Source organism: Solea solea, chromosome 13, assembly GCF_958295425.1.
Source record: "Solea solea chromosome 13, fSolSol10.1, whole genome shotgun sequence".
NCBI lineage: Eukaryota > Metazoa > Chordata > Actinopteri > Pleuronectiformes > Soleidae > Solea > Solea solea.
In genome coordinates this window covers 7,972,638-7,986,236 of record NC_081146.1, presented here as the reverse complement: position 1 = coordinate 7,986,236, position 13,599 = coordinate 7,972,638, and the positions used below count along the sequence as shown (strand labels likewise).

General features: G+C 43.2%; 1 protein-coding gene across 1 annotated transcript; it reads right to left on the bottom strand.

Moving 5' to 3' along the window:
- Positions 1-4,866: 4,866 nt before the first annotated feature.
- trim46a (tripartite motif containing 46a) lies at positions 4,867-13,595 on the bottom strand. The gene is made up of 12 exons (XM_058647605.1): positions 13,266-13,595; positions 12,095-12,353; positions 11,021-11,171; positions 9,964-10,162; positions 9,727-9,873; positions 9,555-9,650; positions 8,934-9,187; positions 8,736-8,857; positions 8,301-8,630; positions 7,417-7,646; positions 7,264-7,331; positions 4,867-6,520 (listed from the first exon to the last, which is right to left on the bottom strand). The coding sequence occupies exons 1-12, from the start codon at positions 13,353-13,355 to the stop codon at positions 6,073-6,075; spliced, it is 2,394 nt and encodes a 797-aa protein (XP_058503588.1). The 5' UTR covers positions 13,356-13,595; the 3' UTR covers positions 4,867-6,072.
- Between the last annotated feature and the right edge of the window lie 4 nt (positions 13,596-13,599).

Sequence of the window (13,599 nt, the reverse complement as noted above, 5' to 3'; positions counted from 1 at the left end):
GTTTGTAAATGCAGAGTTGCTGTTTGCAGGTGAGGGGAACCATGTTCAGAGAGCATCAAGTGACTTCTATTCCCTTTTGTTTTCATTCTATTATCAGCATATTTTCTCCTCAGAGTCTGTGGGGGGGGGGGGGGGGAGAGCACAGCTGAGGGGCTCACAAACTCAGTGCACGCGGACCACCTTCCCCTTTTTCCACATCAAAAACACAATCACACATGCAAAAATGTGTCACCTCAGCGCTTTCATCAGTGACAGTTGGCGGTAAAAGGTCTCAGAGCTGTAATTCTGCAACGGAAATAGACGAAGAGGCAGAACCCCCTCCAACCCCCCAGTATGTCCTGTTCTGTTTCAGTCCTCCCAGAGTTGTTTTGCTGCCCCGTCCCCCTCCAGCTTCTGCCACCCTTTAGAGTGAGAACAGTGAGTGAGGTGAAATGTGGACAGCTAGTCATTAAGCTGTCAGCAGACTGCCTGTGGACCCAAACACTGTCGGGGAGAATGAACATACACATTTCAGCTTAAAGCACTTGTCAGGTGTCCTTCTGTTTTTATTCGTCATTTCATATCCGATCTCGACGGCAGTGAATCTGACAAGAGCGGTGTGACAGGTGTCAAGCACAATATCTAATTTACCGTACATCAATTAAATTGGATCACTGTGTTTTGTTGGGGTTGGTTTTTTTGATCATTTTCAAAGTTAAAAATGCAAAAAACGTTCGTCACAACACAGGTTATAGTTATGAAGAATACAATTAGGAATGGAGCCCAACAGGTGTTACAGTACAGTTAAAGATTTTATGGGCAGTCTAAAAATGACATACACTTACACAAAAATACTCACCGAGCCCTCAGGGTTATGGGCCCTGTCTGAGCACGCTTATCCACCCAGAGTACACACGTGGCAGATTTATGTGTGCGTTTGGAAGTGTTTTTCACTGGTGACCATATAATATATTGGATTTTAGGGTTGTACAGCATTATGTCTATGAAGGTCCTCACAGCAGCCCAGGTTTTGGGGTGAAAACATACCCACTGACTTTTTTAACAGCATAATGTAAGAGATATACACAATACTTTTTTTTTGGGGGGGTGATGAGCTAACAATTAAACTACTCTCTGTTGTTGCATAATGTTTGTTAAAGACACAGGAGGTGCTGAGTGTCCACTCAGTTTGCCCCCATTAAAAAAGTGGACAAATGACCCCACCCAGTGGCAGGAGGTCTCATACAACGATGATGGTATTTTCTCTATACTGCCCTTTCAAAGCACCAATATTTACTACATTGACTTTTAACTTCGTGACTGTCGACTTTAACACGGTTAACATGTGATGTATTGACAGGCGAGATCCCACAGTTCTTTGCTCTCGTCCTCTCTGTGGAGCCTGGAGCCAGAGATCATTTCATTTGCTCTCCTCCTGTCTTTGTGGAAGCAAGGTAAAACATATTTACAGTGCTAACCCTTTTTTCAAAGAATGTATTTGGTTAACAAGATGTGACACGGAAGCTTGTAGGCAAGACAAGCAGGCAGCACACATACGTGTGTGTGTGCGTGTGTGTGTGTGTGTGTGTGTGTGTAGGACATACATGTCCACTGTGATGTACAGAGGTGCTGAGGGATGACAGGAGACACAGCTGTTCAGGGAACCTGGGAACCCGTGCTTGCATTTGCAAAGCCGTCTGCAGCTTTCTGCACCGTATGCACATTTGAAAGTTCATTGCACCACATGAACTTAATCTGCGTGGCACTCAGCATTTTTATCAGCCTGCTTAATCAGTGCCAACACATAAGAGTCCAAACGGACAATGTCAGTCGATTGTATTCATAAAAAAAAAGAAATGCACATTTACCGCAATGAAACACTTTAAGACAAACACAGTAGGTGACATAGATTTAAATTCCTCCTCTGTCTGCATACATTTTAAATTTAAAAAACAATATTGACCTAACGCTGCATATTTATCTCACCCTCTGGTTGACAAGGACCAACAACACAATTTTCGTTCAGTTGAAAAGTCAGGTGACTGTCACGCCTACTCGTGTGTGTGCAAACACAGACAAACAGTGGCTTAACTTTTGTCAGGAGGAGTTGTGCAGGTAAACACGGGTAAGACACACTCAGCAGTAGCTTTAGTTTAATGATGCAACCACACTGGGGTCTGAGCCAAGACTAGATTAGAAATTAAAACAGGAAGGAAAAACACTTCCCTTGCTGTGTTTATGGAACATCAGGCAATGGAGTTTAACCGTGTTTGGATGAATAGTGGAGCTTAGACAAAGTGTTCACACATTTGTTGTGCAAATAGAAATATTCAGTCCCAGCTCATGTGCATTTTAATTCATCTTCGTTTCTATACACAATGAGTAACATACAAAACATACAAATATGTTTTCATTCATTCATTCATTCATTCATGCATTCATGCATTCATTCATCTTCTAACACTTTATCCTCTACATGAGGATAACAACACCTCAAACAACACCTCACACTCACACCTACTGTGAATTTAGAGCAGGGCTCTGCAACCTTTAGGATGAAAAGAGCCATTTTTGTTCCCTCTCCACCCAAATCAAATGAATGTGGAGCTGCATTTGACCCAGAAAATGAGAAGATAATAACACATATAAAGGTTTTTTTATGGATATACTATTATATAAAAGAATGATACTAGAAGAAGAAAACGGTTGACATTTCATTGCTGTTTATACCCAACCTCTTATAAAGTGGAGAAAAAATAAAGAAGGCTTACTGTATATAGTCCTTCCATTGGTTAAATGAATGAAATCAAAATGAAACCACTTTGAAATGAATGGAGCAATATTTGGATTGTACTGTATGTAGTTCATGCTCGCAAACTTCTTCATCTACATGTTACTGCATTACTCGCTTCACATATTTCAAACACAAGTTTGCAAGGATTTTTAATATTGTATTTGACGTAGACACTGGATGTGATGCACAAAATATTAAAACACTTGAATTTATCGCCTTGATCTCTAAAAATGTTTTTTCAAAGCTACTACTACTGCCACTGCAGAGCGGCTCGGGAGTCCGACATGTGCAAAATGGGTCACAAACCCAGGCCTCTTTGCTGCAAAGGCACACATACGTTTTAAAAATGGAAACAACAATGTGGTCCGACAGCCGTGCACACAGAGCAAGAGTGAGCTAGTGAGAAAGAGAGATTGTTTCAGGTGGAACTCAGGTGTAGCGCGAAGGAAACCTGAAAGACGCTGCAAGCTCTTCACTTGCCGTGTCAGACATGTCATCACAGCTGTGTGGCCAGACGAGTCAGTGTTGACACATTTTACACCTTTGCTTCCTGCACAAGCCTTCCTCATTATCACCACCGCCATTTTAAAGAGATCACTTTCAAAAGCCATGTGTGTGTGATGACCCTCGCGTTCTTGTACAAATAGGTAGAAATGGCAGAATGCCGATTGATGGATTGGTCCAGTTCTGCATCGGACACTGCACAAACAGTTAGATTGAATGAAAGTGCTTTGAAGAGCAGACTTGAAATACCACACGGCTGTTGTTGTGGAGACTTTGTGTTCTCCTGATCACTGGAGCCTCCGCGGCACGGCCCTCATCTGAGGCATCCAGTGTTGTAGAAAGTACCTAAAAGTGATACTTGAGTAAAAGTACAAGTATCTTACCATAAAAGTCTCAAAGTCTATGACATTTACTGTGAAATGTGCTTAAGTAAAAGTATCTAATAAAAAGTGAGGAGTTAGGATTGAGCCATAGTAGCTCAGTGGTAGAAAGAGTTGTCTTTCTACTCCAATTCCTGGCTCTGCTAGTCTATATGTATCCTTGAGCAAGACACTTAACCCCATGTTGCAGCGTGTCAATCGTTATGAAAGATGTGTAAATGGGTGAATGGCAAAACTATAGTGTAAAGCAGCTCATCAAGACGAGAAAAGCTCATATAAATATAGACCATAATACCAACTCTTCTTCTTCTTCTTCTGATTTTATTTGGTAGTAATGAGTAACAAAGACTGTTAGAGGAAATGTAGTGGAGTAAAAGTAAAAATTGCTCGAAATATAAATAACAAAGTACAGATACGTGAATTTTCTACTTAAGTAACAAAGTATTTGTTACATTACAACACTGGTGGCGTCACCTGACTTATTCTTATTTTTATTGACAAAACTGACTACATTTATTCTTCAAACCAATGTATGTATGATTGTGAAGGGCTGGTCGTCCCACACACAGTCTTGGATTGAGCTGCAATTGGCATCTCTATATATATCCTCTTTCGTACATACATATATATATATATATATATATATATATATATATATATATATATATATATATATATATATATATATGTGTGTGTGTGTCATATAACAGCGTTATGTTGTTTTGTTTACCACTTTTATATGAATTTGTTGACTGACTTTACCACGTTGTATCTCAACAGCAGCTTTATAGTTAAATGAAAAGTAAAAGCAGATAAATAAAGATAAAAATAAATACAAACTAGCTTGTTGCCCTCCTCTCATTGTTCTGTATGTGGCATCCTATAAGGTGTGTCCATGTTCTTATATTTAATCCCTGTGGAACAAAAGTTCAACTTAACCTGTTCAAGCTTGAGTGCTTAAGGGAGTGCAAAGAAGGTGGCACCAGTGTTTGCGTAATGGTTTTTACCAAAGAGATGTTTTTATATTCTCACATATAATAAGTTTCAAAAAAGTGTTTACGTTCTGTAAAGGTCAAGTCAACATGTGACGATCAGACCAACGCATTTGGCTGAGGGGTTGTAACACGAGAGCCGTAATTAAGATGCAGGGATGGATTTAAAAGTCTGCACTAAGAATAAAACAGAGACGTACACTAACAGAGCGCTGACTCAAAGTGACTCCATTTCATTTATTGTATTTCTCGTGACATGATAGAAACATTCGGCAAAGTCTAGATTTGAAGATTCTGATTTCTGAGATGTTACAGAAAAAAGTCATTCATGTGCAGTAACACAATTCAGAACACACACACACACATACACACACACATCAATACTACTAAAGTAAAATACAGTCAGAGCCAGTGGATTTGAAAATATTACAATATAGACCGTCTCTTACATTGAAGTGATACATAACTCTTACATTCTCCACACATAACCGACTCACTACATTTTGCAAATGAGTTACAGTCAGTAGCAGTAAAAAGTAATTATCTTAAAACAGACGTACTTCAGCTGTTTGCTTCGTCATCTCTTTCTTACTGACCAATAATATTGTGCAAATCACTCAAGACTCCACAGTTTAACATTGAATAAGCAGGCCATCTACATGTGTTTGTCAAAATGTGAAAAAAACAAAGGCATCCTTCTTTTAATGAGTCAACATTATTATTATTATTGTTTTTTTTCAACTCTTTCAGGTCTTTGTTGTGGTCTGACAACACAGAAGCAGCACTGACTATCTTTGTCCATCCAAAATGTCACACAGGTCTCTTTGAAATGCAAAACAGTGACTTTACAAAATGTCTGAAGTTGCAGAACTTTACAATTCCACAACCAACGAATATCCATATTCTCTAATTCCGCATTGTATGCACATTGTTAACGCTCGTTGAAGCTACATAAAAATCAAGATAGAAAATCAGACATACAGTACGTCTGAGGTGCTTTTACAAGTTGACAATCAGTTTTCTGCATATATGTTCATTATGAATGCTAGAGAGAGACACCTGCATGCAAATTTGATACCCAGCTCTTCTGGGATAAATCTAAACATGTGTAAATAGAGAGCAGAGCTTCTAATAGTGCCTGTAATACATGTGTTTGACTCACCCTGTCAACAGTATTCTGCATAGAACCATTTCAGCCACACTGTTCATAGTCAAGGAGACAAAAAAGAAGGACAAACTCAAAACTACATCAAGCGAACAGAAAGATTTGATATTTTCAAGTGCAGATGCAAACCAAAATCACACCCACAGGGAAATCCTGCCACATTGAGCAGAAACAGTCCAGTCAAGTATCAAAAGTGTCATATTATCAACTCACTGCCACATGTGTTCAGTGAGCTGCATCCAAAAACAATCCCCTTATTCATTTGCTGAGATTCGTTGCTCTTGTTTGGATGGTCACCCTCCGCGGCGGCGGCTCTTCGCTGCTCCGATTGGCCACGAGGTCCTGAAGCTGCAGTGCTCCTCCACCAATGAAGCAGAACGCCGGACACACCGGAGCTGAGCAATCCACGTGTCCGTCCCAGAGGATCCGCAAGGAGTGAGCATCGTAGAACGTGACTCGTCCTTTATCACAGTCCAGACAAACTCCCAGTCGTGGTGGCAGAGGAGCAGTGTGAGGGCGAGACAGGTTACTATGGCTACTACTATGGGAGTGCACTCCTCCATGGCTCTGACTGTCCCCCTGGCTCTGACTGTGACTCTGTCCTTGTGGAAGAAGGATCTTACCCATGCCCATAGTGAGGAAGAAGAAGGGAGGGGAGTCCTGGCCGTCCTCAGGCCCACTGTCATGGCCACTGTCTGGGTCACAACTGAGGGGGGAACAGAGAGAGGAGAAAAGTAGGTTGAGTAAGAGAAAAGCTAGGATACGAATGTAGTTAAAGTATGCTCCCTTCACATCAGCAATCAGAAGTGCACTAACTACAACTTGTTTGAAAAGACTGTGTTTTGAATCATTAAGTCATTTCTAATGTTTTAATAAGTACTGTTTTGTCTCATCAACCTCATTTATAAAAATGAGGTGAACTTGAAATCAATGGGGTGTTTACATGATGTTCTACTGCCCCCAAGTGGCCAAAACATCAATTGCAAATCAATGTATCCACAGGTAAGTGAGCGGAGAGTGACAGGCAATTCTGTCATGGCACATAATCCCAACACTTATGTGGCATGTGATTGCGTCGACATGAGCGTAACTGTAAGAGGAAAAAGTTACATTCCTAAACACAAACCTAACAACTCAGTAAAGTAATCCATCATATCTCAACTATGCAGTCCTCCCCATGGTCGACTCTAGGTATCAGCAGAGGAAGGCGCCAGACATCTTGACTTGACATCTCTTCCTTCTTTTCTCCAAAACCCTTTAAATACATTCACAGGCAGGAATGACAGAGGATGCCCAACTGTTAACTGTTCATGTTTGGCATCGTCTCAGTTCTCCTCCGATCTGAGCTGTCCGTATCATCTTTGGTCGTCTCAGAAACAAAGACTGGTCTTTGAAACGGATGGGAATTCTACAAGCTTTTGTATATTTAGCGTGCTCAGATTTAGTTACCGAGGGCTGGCGATGTCTTGAGGGAGGTGGAACCACTCTTGTAGCTTAGCCTCCTGCCCTACTCCCACCTGCAGGCAACAGAAAGCTTTGGTCAGGTCCACTCTGAGTCAGCATGTAAGGTAAAAACTCATATCAGACAAGACTTTCTCGCACCTTTACCAGGTAGGAACCAGGCTCCACGGAGCATGCCCAGTAGTGTCTACCTTGAGTGACAGCCAAGTCTGCAACCAGCAGATCAGAGGACAAGTGGCAAGACGTGAGTGTGTGGTCAGCCGCTTGCAGGAGAGAGAGGCCGGGAACACTGCGAGCATAGGTTTGGCCTTTACCGAGGGCCAGCCTGTCAGCATGCAAACACCAGCGAGAGTCCAAGGAGAAACTCAACACTGGGAGGAGGGGAGAGGAGGAATGGAGAGAGGAAGAGGGAGAAAGATGGTGAGGTGAGTAAAGACAAAGTAGTCAGGATTGGGGATCAGATTATGAAACTGGAGCAGATTTACAGCAAGTCTAATCACGTTATGGAAAAACAAGCAGAAGAGTGGGAGGACATAAAAAGGTGTGTTCATGAGTAAAACAGGAAGTGATTTTAACAGTAAATATGAGAAACAGAGGGAGGGGTAACACTGACTCACTACATAATATTCCAGCTGATCAGATAGATCAATGAAATGGACAATGGATGACGTACAGTAAATAAACCGTGCAATAAGACAGACCTGGAGCAAGAAACACAGAGGCAGAAAGAGTCTGACGAGGATGGAACTGGAATGCCAAACACAAAAAGGACTGTTTGGTGAAGATGCTAAAAACAAACATAAAAAATAAAAATTAAGAAATGAATTAATAGTGGGAATGTTCAAGTTTAAAGCAAAAAATTCAGTGTTATTACATGTTTTTATTTCTATTTACATTGCAGTTCTTTTGCGGGACTTTATTAATACTTGGATTATAAACCAGGGTTGGAAGATGAAAATACTTTTCAAGTGTATGAAATGTAAAAAAAGAATGATAATGTAATGACTCAGGTGTAAATGTCTCACCAGGCGCTGGCGGAGTGTGAAGGTACACATCTTCACTGTACTCTCCAAACCCGGCCTTGTTGCATCCTCTCACCCTGAGCACATACACGCTGTCCATCTGCAGCCGGTCAATCACGGCATTCGTTCCTCTCACTTCGTCAAGGCGCTGCCAGGACGTTGAGGTGCTAGGAGATCTGGTGCCGCCCCATGTGGCCCCAGCTCCTCCTGCTCGTCGCTGGTATTCGACAGAGAAGTGCCAAGCTGGGGCCGAGTCCTGAGGAAGGCGCCAGCACAAAAACAGCTGGTCATAAGCTAACGTCTTCTGAGTGTCAATGACTGGAGCGAGAGGGGCTGTGGGTGAATGAAAGCAAAGAACACATACAGGTTTCTATTCTTTATAAATATATATATAAATCACTTTTCAATTGTTTATACCACAGAAACAACGCAGCTCACCATGTATGAATTCCAAGCTGTTGATAATCTTGACCTCTTTGGATGCATCTAAGTGAAAATGTCTGAAGGAGGGATCAGCAGCTAGAGAGAAACACTGCAGGTGCTCTATGGCCTTCACCAGCCTGAAGAGACAAATGAGGAACGTCAGACAGAAATGAAGACAGTCTCGGAGTCGGCTTGTGTTTCTGCCACAGGTACCTGCTGTGAGTGACTCTGGCAGCCTGAACAAAGCAGGGTGCATCGGTCTCCTTGAGCAGCTCCACTGTGTATGCCATCAGACCTTCATGTTCCAGCAGGCCATGCCTCTCTGAGACCTGAGCAGACACAGCCTCCTCCCTCCTGCTCCGAGATGCCTCCAGGGCCAGAGCCGAAGCTCCCTGACGCTCGGTTACAGCTGCTCCCAGCTCCCGGATACAGTAGGTCAGTTGCTGCAGAGCCACTGAGCTGTTAGCCTACAGACAGACAGAGAGAGCTCCAGTGAGTCCATGATAGATTAAACGTGACAACAGTGAAGATGATTTAGTGATTACAGCAAAGGTTGCACTAGAGTGTTTGGCCTCTAGAGGGTGTAATAATATCACCTGTACCCTCATTTGCAAAGTTAGTTACATTACAGAGGTAAGGAAGAGACTAGGCCTGGAACCACACATTATAAAAGCATGATAATAATATCTATTCAAAATGAATGTTGTTGATCAGTGTCAAGACTATTACTTTATGGAAATGTACATGGATTGGAATTCTGACACAATCTCAGACAGATTGTGCTGCACTTGTGCAAAGACAGTGTGGAAACAAAGCAGATAAAAGCCGGTTCACCTCCATCTGTTTGATGGCAGCTTCCAGCTGAGTGATCTGGCTCTGGATTGTCTCCTGGTTGGCCAGGATGAAGTTGACTTCCTTTGTGACCTTGTCCTGTAGAACAAACGCTGTAAAACTGCATCCTGACCGATCCCCTGACATCATATTTAAACACACTTCACACTCTCACCTTAAGAGCCTGGTAGGCCTGTGCTACAGGCAACACTTTGTGTCCATGGTGGACACGCTGAAGCTTGCAGAGTGAGCACAGCAACCTGTGGCAGTTGCGGCAGTACCACTGCAATCGCTCCTGCTCGTGTTCTGTGCATGTTAGGACCTAGAGCACAGCGGTGGAGGATTAAGGCGTGAGACAAGACACTCGATGTGATGTTCCTTGTCATGAACTAAACACAAAAACCAAACAAACCTTTGGCCTGAAGTTGTTGGTGGGTAGAATGTGTTCATGCTGAGCTCGGGGTGTTCCCCATGGGTGGTAGAGTTTGAAACACTCGTTGCAGAAGTTGGACTTACAGTCAGCGCAGCCTTTAGTGGCCTCCAGAGAGTGAGGGGGCTTACAGAAACCACACATGATGGCAACGCTGCCAAGACTCATTGTGTGTCTGTACCTGTAAACACAGAGATAAGGGCGGGGCTTAGGCACTTCTGCAGCAGTAACAAAAAAAAAGAAAAGAAACCAAGACAGGAGTTTTGTAAACTTGTCTGGGTTTGCCCTGCTTTCATTTCAGTAGTTTGGAGTCCAACACTTTTAACTGCCTGGCCTGGATACATTGCCAGCACCTGTCTTGTTAGAGTGTTCTGCAAAGTAAAAAATGCACCTTCACATTTCTACAAAACCAAAATAACCACAGACTCACTGGGAAAACATCCATCCCCACAACTCTCTCTCTCTCCATCTCAGAACTATTTCATTTTGTCAATGCTGATGTGATTGCTGTACTTTTGCATTTTATTGTATGACTTCTGTGATATGTTTTTAGGTTTGTCCTGTCACTTTGATATTCACTATTTAAACTGATGACTTAAGATAATGATTGACATGTGGGAGATGTTTTGTTAATAGTTTCTTTACGCTCATGTTTGTAAGGATTTGACCATTTCACTAGAATTGTTGCTGTCCGACACTGCAGAGGTTTTTTTTTTTTTTAGCTGCCCCTGCAATCCGCTCTTAGGCTTTGCCTTTAATCTGGGGTAAAAGAGAAGATTCATGAACTCATTCCAGCAAATGATTTCCTGTCTCATGTATAAATCAGAATCGAACAGGCACTTCCTCTGCTGCCTTTATTTGTTGCTTGCAGAAGAGGTTAAAAGGGATTTTATCCAAATTTGAGATTGTTCTGTTTCTAAACTAATTATGATCGCCTGATAAAATAAAATAAAAAAGCTCCAGACAGCAGTAAAGGCTCTGTCTACTCTGTCTGCTTTAGTCTACACACTGTATTTATGGTTTTTGTGCACATGCACACCTTTCCACAATACGCTCCAGGGTGAGGTTGCGGAAGCAGTCAGTCAGGCCTTTTTCTCCAAGCTCCACATCCTGCTGACAGGAAGGACATGGGAACAGCATGGGGGGAGGGGCGATGTCCCTCCGCCTTCGCCCTGGGTATGTACCACACACTGTTACGAGGACACAGATGTAGAGGAAATGAGTGAGAAAAGGAGGAAGATGGAGTTGTAGAGGGGGGAAAATGTGTTGAATAGATGATTTGTGTGGGGATGACAGACAGTTGTGAGAAAGAGACTGGTGAGAAAATGTTAAAACAAAAGTCCCTCGTAACTCTACACAGAACACAGGGATAAATACAGGTCAGTGTACAGAAGAGGAAATGCTTTTTTTTTGCTTACTAACATTCTGAAAACACAGCTGCTCATAAAGGTCACACGGTGGAGTAGTGGTTAGCACTCTCGCCTTGCAGCGAGAAGACCCGGGTTCGAGCCCCGGTTGGAACAAGGGCCTTTCTGCGTGGAGTTTGCATGTTCTCCCCGTGTGTGCGTGGGTTCTCTCCGGGTTCTCCGGGTTTCCGGCTTCCTCCCACAGTCCAAAAACATGCAATGTGGGGATAGGTAAATTGAACACTCTAAATTGACCATAGGAGTGAGTGTGAGAGTGAATGGTTGTTTGTCTCTATCTGTGTGTGTGGCCCTGCGATGGACTGGCGAACTGTCCAGGGTGTACCCCGCCTATCGCCCGATGTAGCTGAGATTGGCACAGCACCCCCCGCGACCCTCTGGTGGATGATAAAGCAGTAGATGATGACTGACTGACAGCTGCTCATAAATGCTTACTGTCTTTCTGCCTCTTTGACTCACCCTGCTTCTACAGCCATTGTTCTGCATGCAGTTAAAGAAGCATCATTTAAATACATAGAGGTTTGTGGGCATAGCAAGATAGTGATGTGTAAGCTCGATCATTTATGAAATCCAAGAGGACAGTGACATCACTCCATGGACACTGAGGTGATTTTTTCCCCCTCTCTCACACATTCCAGCACAGCTCACTGACAAATGACTCAACGTTTCCATCTCAGTCCTTTCACTACCTGTTCTGACGACGCGTTCCAGGCGGTCAGGGGTCCTTGGTGTGGGTCTGCGTGTCTGGCGTGGAGAGCGGGTGCTGGGTGTGGAGGCTGGCGAGTTTGGCTCAGGAGGGAGATCTGGGGGAGGATAACCTCTTTGTACCAACACCTCTGCTGCACACAGCAGACACACACTGTGCTGGCATGGTAGAAGGATAGGCTGCCTCACCATCTCATCACACACTGGGCAGAGCAGCTCCTGTTCCATACTCTTCATGTTTGACTGGAGAGGAGAGAATTGTACAGGGTGTAAGACCAGATATAGGCTGAGTCACCGGTATATGGAGCTCTACAGAATCAGTTGCTGTTCAGATGTTGCACTGCTGGAAATACAGAGCACAGGAAGAGAGCAAAAGTGGAGGAAAAATATGCTGAGCAACCTATGAGATCTTTAACTACCCAGGAGAGTTGTAAAATGAAGAGCATAGTTTTTTCCTACTCTATTTGTCACCACCTCAGTTTTACATGCGTTTTGCAAGGCAAGGCAAGTTTTATTTATAAAGCACTTATGAAGCACAAAGGTATGTTCAAGGTGCTGTACAGACGTCACAACAAAAACTCACATGCAATAAAACAATAAAAATAAGTTACAAAATATAGCGTAAGGTAAAATAATACAACTAAAATGATAGGTAGTGAAGTATGGCGTCAGGGTTTGTACAATAGTTAACTTGTGACCAAGAAGTCGACAGTTGACTATGTAGGCCCTGTTCCAGTATTGCAGCTTCTGAACGCAGCATCCCGTTTCTATGACAACGCGCATCAGCTCTACCTCCCCATCATATGCGGCCTGTAAGCAGGCATTTTCACCTGCTGTAGTATATTTTGTTAATTTTGAGCATTAAACACCCTGTTTTACCTGTTAGAATGTTGAGATTATGTGGTGTGTGTGCGCGTGTGTGCTTCTACCTACGATGACAGAGCTTCGCCTAAACGCAACAATTTCTCTGGTTTAATTTAGATCCCGAAAAAAAAATCTAAACGCCTCAGGACGCAGGCTACGTGTATTCAGGGGGGTTGTCGAAATTATTGTGTGGATAAATGCGCAGACGGTGGACAAAAGACGCGCAGCTGAGCTCATTTATAGCACGCGCTGATGAAATAAACAAAAATAATGAGAATAAAATATACTTACACTAATGCGAACCAGCGCGTCCATGATGGAGGCAAAGGTTTGTAACTCCGCTTCTGCCATGTCTCCACTGTCAGCTGCTGCCTCCAACATTCACCACAGACCGTATATAAAACGAGTGGTAGGATCAGCCTGGAGCAGGATGCGTAACCTACTCATTGGCGCTGAGACAAAAGCTGCAGGCCTGGACCAGTGACTGCTGACCCTGCACAGCAGATCTGCTCCAGGTGCTTCTCCGTGTTGACTGTGAGCTGCTGCGCACACGCTGATTATGTGGCGTCGTCGTAGAAATAAGAGGGAGGTGGAGGCGCAGGCTGTTTCACACACAGACACACAC

What these genes read in the sequence shown, in the direction of transcription:
- trim46a (XM_058647605.1), bottom strand. Translation starts at nt 13,355, where the DNA reads ATGTTGGAGGCAGCAGCTGACAGTGGAGACATGGCAGAAGCGGAGTTA. An exon ending in GCCAGAGTCACTCACAGCAG is followed by an intron (nt 8,858 to 8,933) that starts GTACCTGTGGCA and finishes TTGTCTCTTCAG; the next exon opens with GCTGGTGAAGGCCATAGAGC. An exon ending in CAAGACATCGCCAGCCCTCG is followed by an intron (nt 6,521 to 7,263) that starts GTAACTAAATCT and finishes TTCCCCCCTCAG; the next exon opens with TTGTGACCCAGACAGTGGCC.